At 42.8% G+C, this 18,122-nt stretch overlaps 1 protein-coding gene across 3 annotated transcripts in view; it reads left to right on the top strand.

Moving 5' to 3' along the window:
* Nucleotides 1-3,840: 3,840 nt before the first annotated feature.
* The window catches only part of MTMR2 (myotubularin related protein 2), a 62,880-nt gene continuing 48,598 nt past the window's right edge, over nt 3,841-18,122 (top strand). For 2 of the 3 annotated variants that reach the window (XM_053934922.1, XM_053934926.1), the window contains exon 1: nt 3,841-3,961. In XM_053934922.1, the coding sequence (XP_053790897.1) occupies nt 3,879-3,961 (83 nt within the window). In that variant the 5' untranslated portion in view covers nt 3,841-3,878. Of the gene's footprint in view, nt 3,962-12,504; nt 12,539-18,122 lie in introns of those variants that run through there. The other variant, XM_053934925.1, reaches the window with a different exon arrangement.

Genomic DNA, 18,122 nt, shown 5'->3' with positions numbered 1-18,122 from the left:
TGAAGCTGTAGATCAAGAAGACAAGAAAATGTAATAAATCTCAGAACCATTTTAGTGAATCAAAGGAGAGACAAGGGTGTCTCTGGCTGTGTGGTTTTCAAAACAATTATGGGACTGAGTCATGCTGCAAATTTTTTGGACTCATTGATGGGGACTAGACTAGAGAAGACACAGTGTGTGAAGCTGCCTTTGCCATGAACCATTTAACGTGCTGTCTAAGAGGGCACAGGAATATATGAGTATAGTGGCAAAAATATGGGAGATCCATAGAGCTGCAGCAAAGAGAGCTAGTTTTAGGATGGATAAGATTTTAATGTTGGGATTGGAGCAAAAGGTGATCATTTTCAAAAGGGATTAGGGCTCTGACTCCCTTATTGTTCATAGGCCTTTCAACCATGGGATGAGCTCTGTGATGGGAAGAGGGGGAGGGAGGGGGAATGTCTGATGAGCTGCACCATGTAAGGATAGGTTATGACAAAGACTGCAGCATGGGAGCAAGCTTTCTCAGAGTGGACCATTTGAGTACACGATCCTGCTTCATGGTCTACCATTTGACCACTGTAGAAACATGATTCCTCCTCTGCTCTGGGGACATTTAGTCAAGCAGTCACAGACCATGGCCAAACATCCTCACGAGACCCTTGCAAAAGCTGGTGCCAGGATGACCAGGGTGTGTGACTGTCCCTAACTTTGGTGAGCCCCATACTCAAAGCGTGAGACACAAGAGACTTGTGTTTGGCTATGCAGGAGCAAAGCTGAGGAGCTAATCCAGGAATGAAAACATCTGGATTCATAACATCTGGCACATTGATATAGCAGATGTATGGACCACACACACATACAGAGCTAGAAAGCCCTTAATTCAACAGACACATAGTTTAAATACAACGGATACAAAATAGAATCTCACTTTCACCCAGAAGGACTGAAGCAAAAGTCTTACTTCCCCTCACTTAATCATGTTTTACATGTACATAATATTATCCTCTTTGTGCTGTGTTCACCACAGCTTTGACAGCCTCTAAACACCTTAGAAAGCCTGAGGCTATGTATTTTTCACTTTGTATATGCTACAACCACATACAATTTCAGGAAGTATTGGAGGATGTCTGCTTGTCTTTTACTTGGAATTAATCTTTTACACCTTTGATTCAAGGAAGTTCCTTGTCATTCTCTCTTTCAGATATCACTCAGCTATGTCAGCCACATGGCATTAAAGATGAACACAGATAATTCTATTACTTATCCATTATGTTAATTTTATTTTACTGTTTCCTGTATTGAAATCACAAAATGACAGAACATTCCCTGATTTAAAAAAAAAAAAAAGAAAAAAAAAAAAAAACCAACCAATCCAAATGATGATACTTGTAAGATAATGGTAGGGGATGTGGCAAGCAAAAGTAGGTTAACAGACTGAAAGACACGTATTTTGCATCAGTTATACAACAGTCTTGTGAATTGTCCTTAATTGGTTTTGGTTATGTCAGGCCTTTATTTAATTCTCCATCACATTTAAGAGCCCTGAGGAAACACATTTCACAGAGAGAAAATTCTGACTGACTTTGAAAATGTGGTATTGTTGAGCAGAAAGACTCACTGAGCAGACTGCTAGTTTCTTTCAGCAGCAGGAGAGATGCAGGAGGTGATTAGCTTTGTTCTCATTTACAAAGCACCAGTGGGAATTTCTAAAGGGTTTCACAGGCCCTGGGGATAAGGCCAAGAACAAAACAGGGCAGTGAAAAGCAAATAGAGCACTTCATCAATAAACTACTTAGAGATGCCACATCAATACCAAATTACGAAGAAAGGAAGGCATTCTAATATTTTCACATAGCAATGGAGGTTTATATATTGTTTTTATTCCTACTTGACTTTTTTTAAACAATTGCACCTCTATCAAACTAAGCTTAGCAGAGGGAATAGAGGTAGTACCAACTCACCACCAGGCTATTTGATAAGATTTGAAAGGGAGACATGCACTGCTTTGTGCTCGTTCTACAGCGCTGACCTCTCCCAAGGGTTACTACCGCCAGGAACTCCATCCCCGGAAGGGCTGGGAAGAGAGCAGACCAGTGGGAAAAGGCACCAGGAACTGCCTGACTGCTTAGCAAAGATGCTGAAGGACTGCTGCCACAGCACCCCCTGCCCGCATGTGCCACAGAGGACACCATCTGCTCGCGCGACACAGGTGTGGATGGAAAGCTAAACAGAGGAGGCAGAGAGACAGTATGTCATTCATACCTCGGTTATTATTAATAAATGGTGCTTCTAAAACGTTCATTGCCCCTAACCAGAGGGGAGGAAAAAAGGTGAACATTTCAAATAATTTTGTAGCTGGTACAAAATCAGCACAGGATTTTTCATTGTAATGATGTCAAGGCATTTTTCATGTAATGATGGCGAGGCATTTTGTTTGGATTTTAACGCTTCAATAAACCACTAGCAATTAGCTTATTTTTGAACAAGGATCTCACTTTTAACCATAAAACAGAGTTTTCATTTTAGAAAAGCCTCCACAAGCTCAATTTTCTAGGCTGAAACCTTCCCTCCCCCAAAACTCATTTGCCAATTTGGTAAGTTTTTGCTCAGAAGATCAAATGAAAAATACAAAAATAAACCCTGCCTCAAATAAACTGCATTTTCAAGTTTAAGCCAGCTTCAAAACATCCCACATCAACCTTGCTCAACAGCAGCTGATAGAGACTAAAGTAAAGAGCAACAGAGGCAGTTTTACAGCTGGATCAGGCAGTCTCAGGTGGGGATGCTATGAACCTGCTTCAGCATCCTGCATGACTTCTGACAACAGGAACAAAATGGGAAACAACAGAGAGAAACACACTAACTAATTTGCTCTTTGGAGCATGAAGAGGGATGATGTTTCAGGATGATGTTTCTACAGCCATACAGTATACAAATGTTTTGAAGACACAGAGTTTATCCTATTTTGAGGTAGTATTTAGACAGGAAGGTCCATCTGGATGGATGTTCCTGACATAAGATGCTCTTTACCAACAAGCAGGCCTTTCTGGAAACCCACCAACCTCCTAACACATCCCCAGTGGTTCATTCTTTTTGCCTCATGAGATTCTTGCCAAAACAGTTAAACATTTGAAAGACATCTGCACCCTTGATATGGGAGGCTTAACATGCAGTTCCTCGGTCTTTGTAAGCAATGCCAAGAGCTTTTCTCTCGCTCTTCGACTGCTTCAAGGAACTGGGTGCAGCATGGCTTTTCCTGCACAACACTTGACACCGAACTGTGCCTGCAGTCTTCCGGACACACATCGCCATGGATGCATTCGAGCTTTCCGTCGGGTAACTTCACAGAGGCTCCGTGCCAGCGCCCTGCAGCCGTGACTCGTGTGATTGTGACCTGCCACCTTCCACAGCCCTGCTCCACCCACTCGAGGTGTAGACTCAGTGAGGATTCTCGAGCAGATAGGGGCAATTATAAATGTGAGGAGCACAACTGTTCTAAATGGGGGGACACAACCCAACTGGAAAGTCTAACGCAGATGAGCTGACTTCAAGAGGGATGCTTGAGACAGGCCACTTCTTTGCCCTTAGGAACCCGGGGGTGCCCGGGGATGGAACCCGGGAGCTGCCACCTTCCCTCGGCTCTCAAGAGGACACAAAGGGGGGGACGCGGCCCACTCCGCACCCCCGGATGCAACCCCCGCGCCCACCTGAGGGCCGGCCCGGCGGGCGGCAGCGGCGCTGCCCCGCAGCCCGCGGCGGCTCGGCCCCCTCAGCGCCCCGCCTCGGCCCGCCCCCCGCGCGGCACGCCGGGCCAGCATGGCCGCTTCCCGCCCCGCCGGGCGCCGGCCGCGGGGCTGAGGGACGCGGGGACACCGCCCGCCGCGGGGCCGCCCGGCATGGAGGGGAGCTCCAGCTGCGAGAGCCTGGGCGCCGGGCGGGCGGCGGCGGCGCGGCCGCCCAGCGGTGACTCCCTGTCCAGGTACCGCCCGCCGCAGAGCCATCGCCCCCGCCCGCGGGGCTCGGCGGCCGGGGACCACTGCGGGGCGTGGGGGCAGAGGGAGGGAGCGGGGAGGGGCCGCCAGGGGAAAGGGAACCGAAGGGATGGAGCTGGTGCTGTTTGCTTCCTCCGTGGGCAGGAGGCTCCTGCGTTACCCCGGGATCGGGTCTCTCCTGCTGGGGTGTACCTGCGCTGGGGGTGGCCGTGGGGCGGGAAGGCAGGCGTGGGCTCTGCTTGGCTGCGGCATAGCCGCTCTCTCTTTCAGGCCTTTAAGCAGAGCACGAGATGCAACCTACACCAGGCTCTCGGTAAATCCCTGCATAGGCAGAGCAGTGCCCCTGCCCTTGGTACCTGCGGGGGAGGGATTTGGGAGAAGGGCAGCACAGGTGAGCGGTGCTGGAAGGGCAGGCGCGGCACCTGCTTGGAGCTGCCTTTCAGCACACTGCCGTGCCCACGTCAGGCTTTGCCCTCTTCAGGAGCAAATTTCCTGTGGCATGTTGAGCCTCTGTGGTTTTGCCATCATGTTTTTTTCTGAGAGCCTGACTTTGCGGTCTGAATGGCTTGTAATGCCATGTGGGTAATATTTAAGGTCCTTAAGCCACAGAAGCCAAAAGGAGACTTTTGTGTTCTTCCCAGTGTCTGTGAGCTAACAACGAAATTTGAATGTAGTGACTGAAAGCACATCCTGCTTGGGCCTTGTGTTTGATGGAGAAGGTTGCAGTAGGGTAGGAAGGGCAGGCACTGAGAGACTTATAGGGCTGGTGGTGTGGGAAGCCCTGATGCTGTGGTAGAGCCCAGGAGCAGGATATCCTGATGGCTGCTGAAGGTTGTTCAGTCCTGTTCCGGCTGCCCTTGCCATGCCCAGTTTGTAGGATTGCTGGATAGCTCAGGCTGAAGAGATCTCAGCATCCCTGAGTCCAGCTTCGGTTCATACCAGAGACAGCTTTAAGATCAGATCGGGCTACTTCTGGTTTTTACCCAGTTTGGTCTTGAAAACCTACAAAGATGAAGTGCACACAAACTCTCTGGACAGCCCATCAGCATCTCCTGTGTATCTTCCACTGGCACTGGGGCTGCCTTTTTGTTCCCCCTAAAGCAGTCTCTCCACACAGGCAGGGTGCTCCAGACCCACTATCCCAGTGTTGCTTCCCTGTACTCCCTCTAGCTCGTTAATGACTTTCCTGCACTGTGGGGCTGATACCTGGATGTCGTATTCCAGAAATGCTCTGCTGAAAGCTGAGTAGAGTGGAATCCTTCCCTGGATCTCCTGGCTCTGCCTCTATTCTTAGAGCCCAAGATGTTGATGGCCATTTTGTTGCCAGCATCTCAAAAGTCCCATGCTTGGCTATTACCCAGCTGCTCCTCAGACAAGCATCACCCAGTTTGCACTCAGGTTTCTTCATTCTTTAGTCCTTCATGACTCCTGACTCTCATTTCACCCTTCTTCATCAAATTCTTCTCCCTGCTCTCTGTACTGGTTTCCTAGTGCAGTTCTACTAGTGCCCTGCCAGAACCTGTAGGCTTCTTTCCCCCTTATCTAACTGACCCAATATATTCTTGTTTTTATCTCTGCATCAGTTCAGGCAACTTGGACCCATCTGCAGGTCATTCACTGTAAGAGGCCTATGGACACTAAAGAGAGCTTAGCTCAGAAGAGCCAGTGGCTACAAGGAAGCTCCTGTAGAGCCTCTCGGCAGCGTGCCCTGCACAAATGGAACCGTGGAGAAATTGAGATGATAAATCTGTTGCTGTTGAGCATGCACAACATGTGTCCCCCAAGCCCTGGAAAGGCCCAGACTCTAACAGATTCCTTGGGATGTAAAAAAAGCTTACTCAAAAGCTTTCAGAATCTCAAGTCTCTGCTTGAACATCTAGAGCCCATAGAAGAAAGCTAGCCAGTTGGGAAGGTTTAATGTACTCCAAACAAAATACAGATATTTGAAATAGATTAATGTTTTTAATCTGTAATTATTAATAAAAATACCCTCATCTTGAGTTGGGGTAGGCTGTGAAACTTTTTAGTTGAAATGGTTCAAGGTTAGCGCAAAATTGCAAGAAAGTAAAGCCAGAGTCTTGTAATGAGAGATGCCTGGTGACCTTCAGAATGGTTATTATCAGTGTCCCTTGCCAATCTAGTGATGCGTATGCACAAATAAATAATTGTCTATGAATTGGACAGTAGATTGATTATCATCAGGTTTTTTTTCATTGAAGATGTATTGCAATTTGATTTTATACATCAAAATAATTCTCTGAAGCTAATTGTATTATTTGTATGCATTGAAATATACTTATTTTAATCTTTGTGATTGTGATCTAACAGCACGACCAGCTTCAAATTGTAACTTGTGACACATTTTCACCAAATGATTTTATTTAAAAAGAAGAAGTTAGCTTTGGGGATGATGTGAGGAACACAATGAATCATGAGGATGCTGTCATCAGTTTTGATAATTCATTTTATTTAAAAGGAACAAAAAACAAATAATGACTCAAAGTTCATTCATCCCAGAATCACCATTACCTAGCCATGTGAAGCCTTACTGAGTTGTAGTTACTGAATTGTTTTATGCAAGATTTAGAAGACTTGGAAAGGTGCTGATATAAGATACATACAGCAGTGCATTCTTTAGATTCTCTTAGCTCCTGATAGGAAGTATTACTGTTTCTAGAGGTACTTAAGATCTAGCTCCTCAAGGAGACATGCTTGATAGAGTTTACTTATACATAAGGCTGTCTACATTTGAATAAGTGTCTTGAAGAATATTATAGGTTTGTCTTTTAATAAAGCACGTGAGATATGGCAATAAGGGCATTTGACAGTGAAAGTTGCTTTGATGTTTTAGTAGACCCTAGTAATGTGCAATACTTGTGGTCCTTGAGGAAGATGTAGGAATAATTAAACAAATGTTACCTACTTTCTGTCCCAACTAGAAAAACATTTGAAAAACTCCTAATGAGACTTACAGTGTAGTTGTTTGTACAGGGTGAAAAATTGCCAGCTCTCTGTGAAAATACCGAGTTAGTTTCAGATGAGCAGGTCACAGCTAATTAACTCAGCTGCCCTCATAGTTGTGCTGAAACAGCTGTTCTGCTTTTCAAGTCTCAGCTGTCTCACCCAGTGCTGGCTTTGTGTGGCACAGCACCGGGTTCTGCAGCTCTCTGTGGTTTCCAAAGGTCAGTACTTAGGATGGACATTCCCCTTCCATCCTGTTCTTATGGAAGACACATGACCATGAGCCAATTACTCATAAAAAGCTGTGAGCCAATTACTCATAAAAAGCTGTGGTGGTATTTGACTAGCACCTTTCAAGAAGTGCTTGTGTGTCTGCAATGTCTGTCCAGGAACAACCCGTGAGACAGAAGAAGGAGTGAGGTAAAACACTGATTCAAACATTTGATGAGCTGCAGTATGGTTATGTCCAGAAGAGTGAGCTTTTCTCAGTGTAATGAACTGCTTTTATATGTCTAGAATGGTCTAAGGATCCTAGGTGAGTGAATGATAAACACAGTTCAGCTGTGCTGGTTATTCAGACTTCTTCCAAGACCACTCTTAAAATGAATTTGTGGGTGGGTTTGTTGTATTGTTTTTGCCTATTTGAGGTTGCATATGGACCCTCTGACTTCCGGAATTCAAAGGAACAGCCAACAAAATTCTACCATGATCTTTTCCATTTGTGAAAGGGAAGCCAGATAGAGTTGTGTATGACTTGAGCAGAACACATGACTTTAGGGAAAAAGATGGTGGCAAATTTCATATATTTACTTTCCATGAGAAGTGATTAGGCATTTTGTTCGTGCAGTCTGTGTGGTTATGTTCTGTAGTTTCTGAGTGAGCATACATCTCTCTGTATTCCTCAGAAAAAGCATATCGCAATTCAGTCTGAGCAATGGTCCAGTAAGATATCTAAGAGGCTTTCTGTTAGGTCTGCTGAAGATAAATTTGTATTGGCTGTACAAAAGTGTGGAGATGATTGTACTGTAAAAGAGCTGCTATAGGAGATGTCAGTGATATTTCAACATCAGTATAAAATTAGGGAAAGATAAGGCAGTGGGTAGATGTTTCCCACCAGCATGACTGTAGCAATGCTTGATATGGCTTTCTCGGTTGCTTGTTATCACCTTTGTTCTGGTGTTTATCATCCACAGAGGTCTGCAGACATGGTGGATCCTATACACTGCACTTTTGCTGAAGCATATGAGAGCAATCATGCTCCTTGTCTTTATGTTTGCACGGATAAGTCTGAAAACATAAACTCGGTGTATATCCGTGCAGTGAGGTCTGTTGAACCAGTAACTCCATGAGGTATGAACTCCCCCCTTGTCTCAAATAGGGCTCTGTCAATACCTGGTCTGATTTAAGGCTGTGTTGAAGGAATTCTTTCCCCATGGGTGAGAGTGATGTTGGAAGGAGTTGGGTCTGTGAGTTGTTGGCTGAGGAGGGCTTTAGCTGTAGCACCACATTGCTACCAGATGTATGAGCTTTGCTGATTGAGTTGTTTTGTGATGAGTCATTGAAGTTAGAGTTTGAAAGGGAAGGTTTTTGCCAGTTCTGGTGTTCGGTGCAATGCGAGTAGCTATCATTTTCCTCATGGGCTTTGAGAGCATTTCTTGCATTTGATTTCTTGTGAGTGCAAAGCAAGATTTCTCAAGAGTTGTTACTGTTAAAAGACAAGTACATTGCTGGCTGAGTGTTGATAATGAACTGGGTTCGCATCTCAGGAACTTGACACTATGCCTACAACCAGTTAGTGACTCCAGATGGGCTCATTATCATTGATTTTAATAAATGAGTGATAATTTCAAACACTTACTTGCAACTGAAGTCCATTCTGAGGGAGGGGTGGTTTTTTCTGGTGTATTGTGTATTGTGAAGATGAATAGCAGTTCTGCCTGCATATAGATTTGCAAAATGAGGAGAATCTTTTTAATAGTCTCAGGATTTGGGGCAGAAAATAAATAACATTTAGTTAAAATTACTTTAGAGCTTTTAATTTATAGCAGTGAAGAAAAATCATTACCTCTAAAGAATTCACAAATTATTTTTACTAGCCATCTTTGCCATGCACATTTCTGCTTCTGCATTCAGCAGAAACCATTTCTACTGGTCTCAGAGTGTGAGAGCTTCAGCTTAAAAGTTTTCCTTTGTCAGGCACCTGCACTCTTGGTCCCAGTTCTGACCACCGAATAAAATGCTTTTTATTTATGACAAAAATATTTGGGTTTAAGCATATTTTCCATTTGAGAATATAAAATACGATTGACACTCACCTGTTCATTGTGTTGTAATTAAGGTTACAGTGGTGTTTAAAAGCCTCACAGGAATTTGCAGTATTGTAGTTCTAGCTGCTGTTCAGATGGTGATGCTTTCTGTGTTGAGGAAATGGGGACAAGCTATTTAATTGTGCCTAAGCCAGGACTACTCTATTTTTAATAATGCCTGGTGGGTAATTTTACTAAGCTCTTGGAAGTACAGTTGAGTATTGAGGATCCTTACTAAGAGATTGGGCACAGTGTGAGAAAGTCTAAGGGTGAGATGAGAAACTGCAGGGGAGACATGAGGCAAGATCTGACCACTGGCGAGGAGTGAAGCTGGGCTTAGAACACAACTCTCTTGGGTCCCATCAAGCACTGCCTTCTCTGAAGAGAGATGGTAATGCTATGTTGACTAGCAGTCTGTTTGCTAGACAACGCTAAGTTGTACCCATAACTATAGGCTATTTACAGCATGGCTGCAATCACAGACTCTGAATTTTAAGATTGTGGATGACCTGACAGTGTCAAATTACACAATTCCTATCTGCTGCATGATTGTGCTCCTGATAGGTTAACGCCTGTCTCAAACATATTTTATTACCTATTTCTGATGTTTTACCATCTCCCTCCCTTTACTAATTCTTTTACACCTCATGTGTACAGGCAAGAGCTACATTTGGAAAGCTCATAATACCTCTTTAATGGTTCAGCAGATCGATTGTCCACATCTTTTTCATTAATCTTTTCCTGATGACCTGCTTTACTGTTACTGGTTCTTCAGTTCTGAGAGCATCAGCAGTGTAAAAAGAGACCTGATCCATACACCAAAGGGCTTTTGTTGACTCAGGAGCTGGACTTGAGCCTTGTGGGTCCCTTCTAGTTCAGGATATTCTGTGTTACCAGAAAGCTTAGTCAAGGAAAACAAACAACAGGGCTTCATAAGAAATGAAGCAAACAGTCCAGAGGTCACCTTGATATATGGGTGTTATGTGCAAGTGTAGTTGTAATACATGAAAAAGTCTTTTTATGGAATGGGAAGCCCATTCCACCTTGAGGGAAGAGTGTGACAGTAAGGATTGGTTTGGTTTATAGAGATGTCTGGGATAACCCAGGGAAGTGAGAATACAGGAAAGACACTGTCACAGTAATTACCCCATCTTCATTTTTAACTGAGATAACATCTTGCTTTTTTATTGCCCCAGTAACTGGGAGATAATTGAAGAAAAAAAAGTGAAAGACAACAACAAAAATTCAGTGGAACTTTTCAAGTATTTTCTTTTCCCTTTCCTACCATCTGTAGTTACTTTTGCCAGAGAATGTTCTCACTCAGTAATTTTCCAGTGACTTCAAGGTAGCTCTTTTTTTTTGTTTCTTTCTTGCTTCTCTGCTACGTGAATCCTTTGCCATTGCTTTCTAAACCCTGATATATTTGATGAAGAGAATGTGTTAACAGTTTTTGAGTCCATAAGCCCTTCAAGGTGATTTTCTAGTAGTTTTGTTAGCTCATTACAAATGCTCCCACTTTACAGATCTGGCTTCTGTAGTTTTCTGGCCATGGCTCCAGAATCATTAATGCTGGGTCACCCAATGATTCAAATTTGGTCTGAGTCAGGTATGGATGCGTGATCATATTTCTGCTGAACTATTTGGAAAAACAGGAGTTTATGGATTTTTTTTTCCTTTGTTCTGGGAAGACCGGCAACACCTGTTTAGAATAAAGCAACATTTATATCTGGATTTATTTACTGTGATATGAAGACTGCATGTCCAGACAAAGTGTTCCACTCAAAACCTTGTTCACAGCCAAAAAGGCAGCGTGTTTTATGTGGCAAAGAATTTATTCTTAGCATAACTGAATTTTTGGAAGTCTAATCATGATTAATCCAGATGCAATTATTACAGAAAAATAAAGAATAACAATGCAGTAAGAACTGTTGTACCTTTAGTTCTTAGTTTCTATCCCTCTTCCTGGTGTTACATTCACCCCTCTTCTAATCCTCTGGGTTCCAAGGTTGCTGATTTTATCCTGGTAGTTGTGGGTGTTAAAGCAAATTGTCAGCATCTGGAGTCCTTTCCTGGGAGAGGTATGAGGTTCATCATGTTGCTTTCTTTTCTCTCTTTCGCTCTCTCTTTACTGTCGGATCCACCTGGGGTCATTTCAGTATGTTTGGTAAAACAACTTTACACCTGTCTCGTTTCTTCATTGGTCTGCAGTTCCACATTGCATCTGAATTTTGCTATATATAGTTGCTTTTATGGGTATTAGATACCATTTCTTTGTTCTCTTTGTTATCTCTGAAGCCAGTTTTGTCCAGCTCCAGGTCTGCATTTCTTTGGTTGACCATTGGTAATTTGTTTATGGCCATGGTCTCAGGTGCCAAGCCTGTTGCCCTGTTTCTCATCCTGTGCCTCTACTTTTCCATGCCACATCCTGTGTCTCCACTCCTCCAGTCCTTTGCTGTGGTACCAGGCTGTTGTATTTCTCTCTAAAAAGTTTCTGTGTTAGTGGTAAATATTTGGTATAGAGTAGCTGCTTTTTACTGCTGTCTGTGCAAAACTGTGGTTGTACCACACAGAAACAAAAAATAAATAGAGGGGATATACATACCTGACCAGTAACAGAAATTGTAGTCACACCTAAACCAGTTAATCCAAAGCAGGCCAAGAAAAGGAAAAGCAAAAGTGACATGTTCCAAGGCCTTGAAAATGCGCTACAAAGCTTATGGCCTATGAAGGACAATGGCAGTACTGAATGACAGGGCTAAAGGTTAACCCAACTATTTTTTTTCTGTACAAAATATAACTGCTGGAGTCAATATACCTGTGACCATTGCTTGGTGTTTTGTGATCAAAGTGTTTGTTGCATTTTTACCCTGGTACAAAATGAACTGGTATATGAAATACTGAGCTGAACCACAGCCTCATTCATACCTTCTGCCTTTAGTGAAAATAAAGCATTTGTGCTGTTTTTATTGCTGTTTTAATAAATCCTATTGTTGACTTTAGTTGATATCACTGCTCAGTGGTCTACTCAAAGAGAAAGATTACACACATTGGTAGTAGGATTGCCTTAAATCTGCCCGGGAAAGGGCTGGAGGCTGGGAATGAGTTTGGTGCAGTTGTGAGATTGAAGCACCTGTCTGCCTGCTGTGGAGAGCAGATGCTGAAGGTAAGGGCAGGTCACTGGGACCTGTAGTTCCAGAGATGAACTGCTGAAGGATGACTGTTAAAATCAGTTTAACAGATTTTCTTAACCAGAAGATGGATGCCTTTAACAAATCAAAATTGATCAGCATCTCACTTGTAAGTAGAACCTCTCTGAAAAGAAGTGAAAAATGTGGGATCTTCTGCTCATATTTTACCCAAGTTGACTTTTGGAGTAAAATGTTCTTGAAAATTCAGGCTGTGTCTTCCAGTCTTAGAATTGATATCTCACTCCCACACTGCAAATGAACCCCCACACTGTATAAGGGAGAACTTCCCAAGTCTTTCCTCAAAGGTGAGTATGCTAACAGAGTAGTCATGAAACACTGGGGTGTGAGAAGGAGGACCTGGGGGGGACTATTGTGGATGTGTTCAGGGTTTGTACAGCAGAGCAGTCTTGAGCCTTCAGTATTCCCACCTGTTTGGGTGCAGCTTCTGCTGATCACTGCTGTCTCCAGCACCACAGAAAGACAGAGTTCACGTTTTTTTGTTAAAATATACTCTGATTCTAGATTACACATTCTGATTCCACCTTCTGCTTCCACCTTTGATACAGAGAAATACAGGCCTCCTGCATGAGATTTTTCTCATCTGATTGGATCAATAGAGAGTTCTGGTAGTCTCTGGTTTGGTGGTTGGTTTTTTTCTTTTTTTTTTTTTTTTTTTTTTTTTTTTTTTTTTTTTTTTTTTAAGACAATGAGAAATAATCAATTTTGTAGACAATGAGTCATCTCAGTTTCTCCACAGTGACTCTAAGAAGAGCCTACAGTAAGTAATTCAGATGTGACCACCTACACAGAACTCCCTCCCCATCATTGTGGTAAGGGCAGAGAGAGCATTGAATTTGGGTTGTTCTCAACTCCAAAAAAGGAAGGAGCTATTTCTTAACTCACAGCATACCTCTTTTTTACATGTTAACTAAATATATTCGTAACTGAGAAGAGAGCAGAGATTTGTAGTCTGGTTTCCTAAGCCCCATTTCTCCATGTATGTGTATATATTTGTTTAGTTTGTCCACTGATGATTTTTCTAACATTTGGATAGTTTTAGCCATGTGTTACAGAGGAGTGAAAATAGTAACTTGTGACAAGTTTTGCATTTAAGCAAAAATGGATATAGGAAGGGAGGGCACAGCAGTTCTTCCTTTACAGAAAAAAATTTGTTTGATTTTCAACACAAGGGAATACCTAGATGAGAAGGATATCATGAATATGTGCAGATTGTTTTGGACAAGGCATCTCTCAGGTTGGAGAAATACATTACATTCTGTTATTTTTGCATTTCCGTCTTCCCCTTTGCTTTCTCTGGTGTCTGCAAAAGGCTGTGTTCAGTTAAACACACAGCAAATAGAAACTACTCTACTACAAGACACTGCTCTTCGGGAAACCAGGGTAGGATCCGGTTCAGATTGCTCTATCTGCATAGGAAGTAGATATACTTCCCTCAGCAGAATCAATACACTCCATAAGTAATTTAGTAGAGCAAAGATAAGGATCCACTCCACTCTGGGAAGGCTGAATAGTTGTCTAAACTCCACTGCCTGGGTTTCCCTTGGCTAAGTAGAAGCAAACATGCCCATGTTATCCACCAGCCAGAGGCAAACCATTCTAGCCTCATTGATCCTACTTGCTTTTGAGTTACTTGGTTTTTCACATATACTGGTTTCTGCTTGAGGAAGCAGAAGTGGCAGGAGGAAGTGGCTGTGGGTGATCTTAGTTTAGCCCTCATTTCAGATGAATGAGAACTGATGAACAGAAAATCCTCAGATGAGCTTACATAGTTTGTATTCCTCATTTCACTGCAAGGCAGAAGAATTCGAAAGACTTTTGTTTTCAACATGTACTCTAGAACTTCTTCCTCATGTTGAGATGGAACTTCTTGTGTTTTAGTTTATGGCCATTGCTCCTCATGCTGTCACTCAGCGCTACCAGAATGAGTCTGGTGCCATCTCCTCGGCACCCACCTTGGAGATACTGCTGAGATCCCTTCCCAGTCTTCACTTCTCACACAAGTGCTCTTTGTTTCTGGAAACATCTTGTGTTGGCCTAGGTGGAATTTCAGGAAATGAAGCCCCTAAATTACTGAATACTTTTCTAACTTCAGCCTTGAGATTTTGCTAAGGACTAATTTCATGCAGGGGCTGAACTGTCAACAGAATAAAGGTGTTCCCAGTCTTTTTTTCTGAGCCAAATGTGGCAGAGCACATGGCTGCGTAGTGTCTGTGAAAGCCTAGCAAGGTGTTACAGTTTTGCTAGGTGATACAACGTTCTCCACACTGGCTATATTTATACATCCTTTCCTCCTTCCTTTGATTTTTCCCAGGATGGAACAAGTAATGTCATTGATTAGTAAATCACTGGTATTTTTAATTCCTCTGGGTGTTAGGTTTATTGGGGTGAGGGGGTTGTGTGGTATGTGTTTTAAAGAAAATCAGAAAGTTTAACAATATGTGTTATGTTCTAGCTAAGGTGTTTCTTTAATAGGGACATGGGAAGGCAGCTAAAGAAAAACTGAGACAGCACATGAACTGTGAGAAATACACGTATATTTGGTTAATCTAAACACAACTGGTTCTTAATACATAGCTAGAAATTGAGGCACTGCCAGAATACAAATTGTAAAAGAGAAGTTACATCTGTCTTTTTATTGAGTTCTTGTTTCTGTCCTAAGGTAAGTACTCATTAATATAATTCTTGTTTCTTTTTCTTTCCTGTATCAAGTTAATAGATTTTTCCTAAAAAATAAAAATTAACAAGAAAATTAAATATTTGTTGTTCTGTGTTTCCATTTTTTTTTTCTTTCTTCTTGCTGTAGGGTTCTGGACTAATTTTTGCAACTTGGCATGGGAATGTGTAAATTTGCATCAAAATCCTGACAGTTTTTTACTTGTATGTCTTTCTCTTGCTTGATAAGTTTTTAAAGGAAGGGTGTCAATGTTTATAAGGTAGATATAAATATTGATTAACTGCAAGGGTGATTTTGAATTGTATGTAGGATTTCCATCATCGCTTTTGTCTTTATTCTAAGTACTTGTGGAGACAGTTAGGTGTTGCCAGCACTCTTTCTCCTGTGGGGTGCAGTGGGAAATCCAAGTTTGCTCCGATGTAGGAGATAGCAGCACCACCCAGATGTCTTAGTTCTCTGCTGCAAGACATCCTGAGCCCTGGAATCAGCATTTCCACAGGCAGGGCTAGGAGACAATGGGTGTTTTTGGAGCACCGGGAGGCACCTGAAGGTGGATTTGTGAGTTCCCGTTTTGCCAGAGCAGTCATGCAGCATGGAGATTCCCTGGGCTGAGGCAGCTGCCTGGGCTGTCTGAGGGAGAAAGCTGCAGGTCAGGACATGTGCTGGTTCATCACAGCCCAAGAGATCTCTTGCCAGACGTCTTGGCAATCAGCAGTCTCCCTGATTGGGAGGCAGGCATTCTGTCTGTCCCTGTGCAGAACTGCTTCAGCCATCTGAAGCCCGAGGTGCTGCAATGTCTCCACCTCAGCCATATTTTTTTGACCTTGAAATAGTTTTCTCAGCACAGGCAAGATCTTCTTCATTTCTAGTTTAGCCCTGCCTTCTGTAGCATCTGATACTTGAAAACAAAGGTTCTAGCTGCTTCTGAGCAATACCAGAGATGCCAAAAAGCATAGCAATAATCCAGTGTGTAGGAAGGCACAGACAAGAGCAGATGAGAGCACTGTTCTCATATACAGCATTATTTATGTTGGCAGTAAACAGGGTTGTGTTTTGAACCTCTCTTCATCTTATAGTCTTGATTTATCTTCAATGCTAAGGGCCTGTGCTGGTGGTAGCAAACCCCTAAGCTTTGGAGCACAGACCCAGATGTATGCATCATCTCTAGGAGGTCTGTCAGATGGACAGGGCTGCCTTTCCATTGTGTGTCACTTGGAAAACATAGGATGCCTGCCTTGCCTGCCACTCCCTGCCCCAGCTCCTAATGCTGTAAGCAAAAGTGCTTCTTTTGGGCTGGATTTTGCAATCCAAACATTTCCATTAGGAGCTGGAGTCAGACCAAAATACTGGATTATCAGCCTGTTTTCAAAAGGTAGACACTAACTTCGCACTCCCTGGATATGGGCTGAAGTTAAATTGGTAGAGCAGAGTCAAAATTGGTAGAGCAGTTCCCTGCAGAAGTCTAACAACTTCTTGAATTTTTTTTTTCTTCTTTTCTCTTGTAGTTGAGGATCATCCCATACCAGCTGGGAGCTTGTTAGAAACTGAACTTCCCTTTTGTTCCTCTCATGAATACAGATAATTTTGTAGTTATCTTTCTTGTGCTGATCAGAGAATATAGATTCAGGGGTCTCAGAGCTCTTGTCCTTCCTGGTTTTTTACCTTCTGGATTGTTGACTCATGGGAGCATGATACTGTGGGCTCCTTGCTGTTATTAATTACATGATGCATATTGGTTTGTCTTTGGGCGTTGGTCTTTATTCTTGGAATCTTGCAAATATTTTAAACAATCAGCCTATTGTTTAGCAAGTGCTCTACACACACTGTAGGCCTTTTGTGAATTTCAGTAAAAAAAAAAAAAGAATGACTAATGGAGCACGAACGGTGCTTGTGACACTGTAGTCCATTGTGTAACTATTGAGAGCAAAATTTGCATTCCTAGAAAAGCTTGTTCACAGTTAAAATATAGGACATTTTCTTTATGGCTCATGGGAAAAGATGTACTGTATATTCAGCTCGGGATGCTACTTGGAAGGATCAACTTTTAAAAAAAGTCATTTTCCTCCCTTGGAACATTGAAGTCAGACTGAGAGCCGGCTTTGCTTGGCAACAGAAGTGACTTTTTCATTCAGGCAAGTGGCATGGCGGGGGGGGGGGGCTATTTTAGGTATGTCACATACATGCACCATGATTTGTTTGCTAAAATGGCTTCTCTTTTAGATGATGGTACACTTTGACATTGATGGCCCTTTTAAATAGTGAGAGTACATTATTATATAATACAAATGTATGCCTTCTCTGAATGCCAGAGGCAGCCTGGCAGTCTGTGCTTTTCTTTCCTTCAAAAGCATATTTGTTTATGGCTTTTAGTTCTTCCCCTCTGAGATTGTCACAGGTCAAGCAGAGGTTGAACTGGGATCTTTAAATGGTTAGAAAAATTGTGAGTTCCAGTCAACTCACCTGAAACTAATAGCTCTCTGTATAATAGCATGTGCCTAAAAAGATGGTACTGGGTGCTCAGAGGGGTAACGCTGCATCTTACCTATGCTATAGGTAGTTTCCTGTGGCATTTGATGTCTAGGTAGAATTAGTCTGTTAAAACTTTTTATTACACTGTGAAGAATTAAGATCCAGTCACTACTCGCTGGAGGTACTACTGCTTTGTCTGTCAGTGAAAGCTCTTTGGGAAAGGCATTGCCTTTTATAATGGACAGACCTGGTGCCAGTCACTGTGGGATTCCTGTTCTGGGAGGGATGGCATTAAAGTGGTAACATTTAATTTACAATAGCAGAGCCTGTTCATAGCAGAGTGGAAGCCAGCACAGAGTACCCAGCTCCTGCTGCAAGGCCCTGGTTCCGGCAAGATACCAACTGAGCTTTCGAGTGCTTGCCTAGAGAGGGATGTATGAGGGACTTCTGAGGACCCTTAGGAATATGTGTGTATACACAGATAAGGACTGGGGGGACCACTTAGCCTTAGCACAGATCCACAGAGAGC

The sequence above is a fragment of the Vidua chalybeata genome, chromosome 2, assembly GCF_026979565.1.
Source record: "Vidua chalybeata isolate OUT-0048 chromosome 2, bVidCha1 merged haplotype, whole genome shotgun sequence".
Taxonomy (NCBI): Eukaryota; Metazoa; Chordata; class Aves; order Passeriformes; family Viduidae; genus Vidua; species Vidua chalybeata.
The sequence above is the reverse complement of the archived record's forward strand: the minus strand, read 5'-3'. Positions and strand labels throughout refer to the sequence as shown.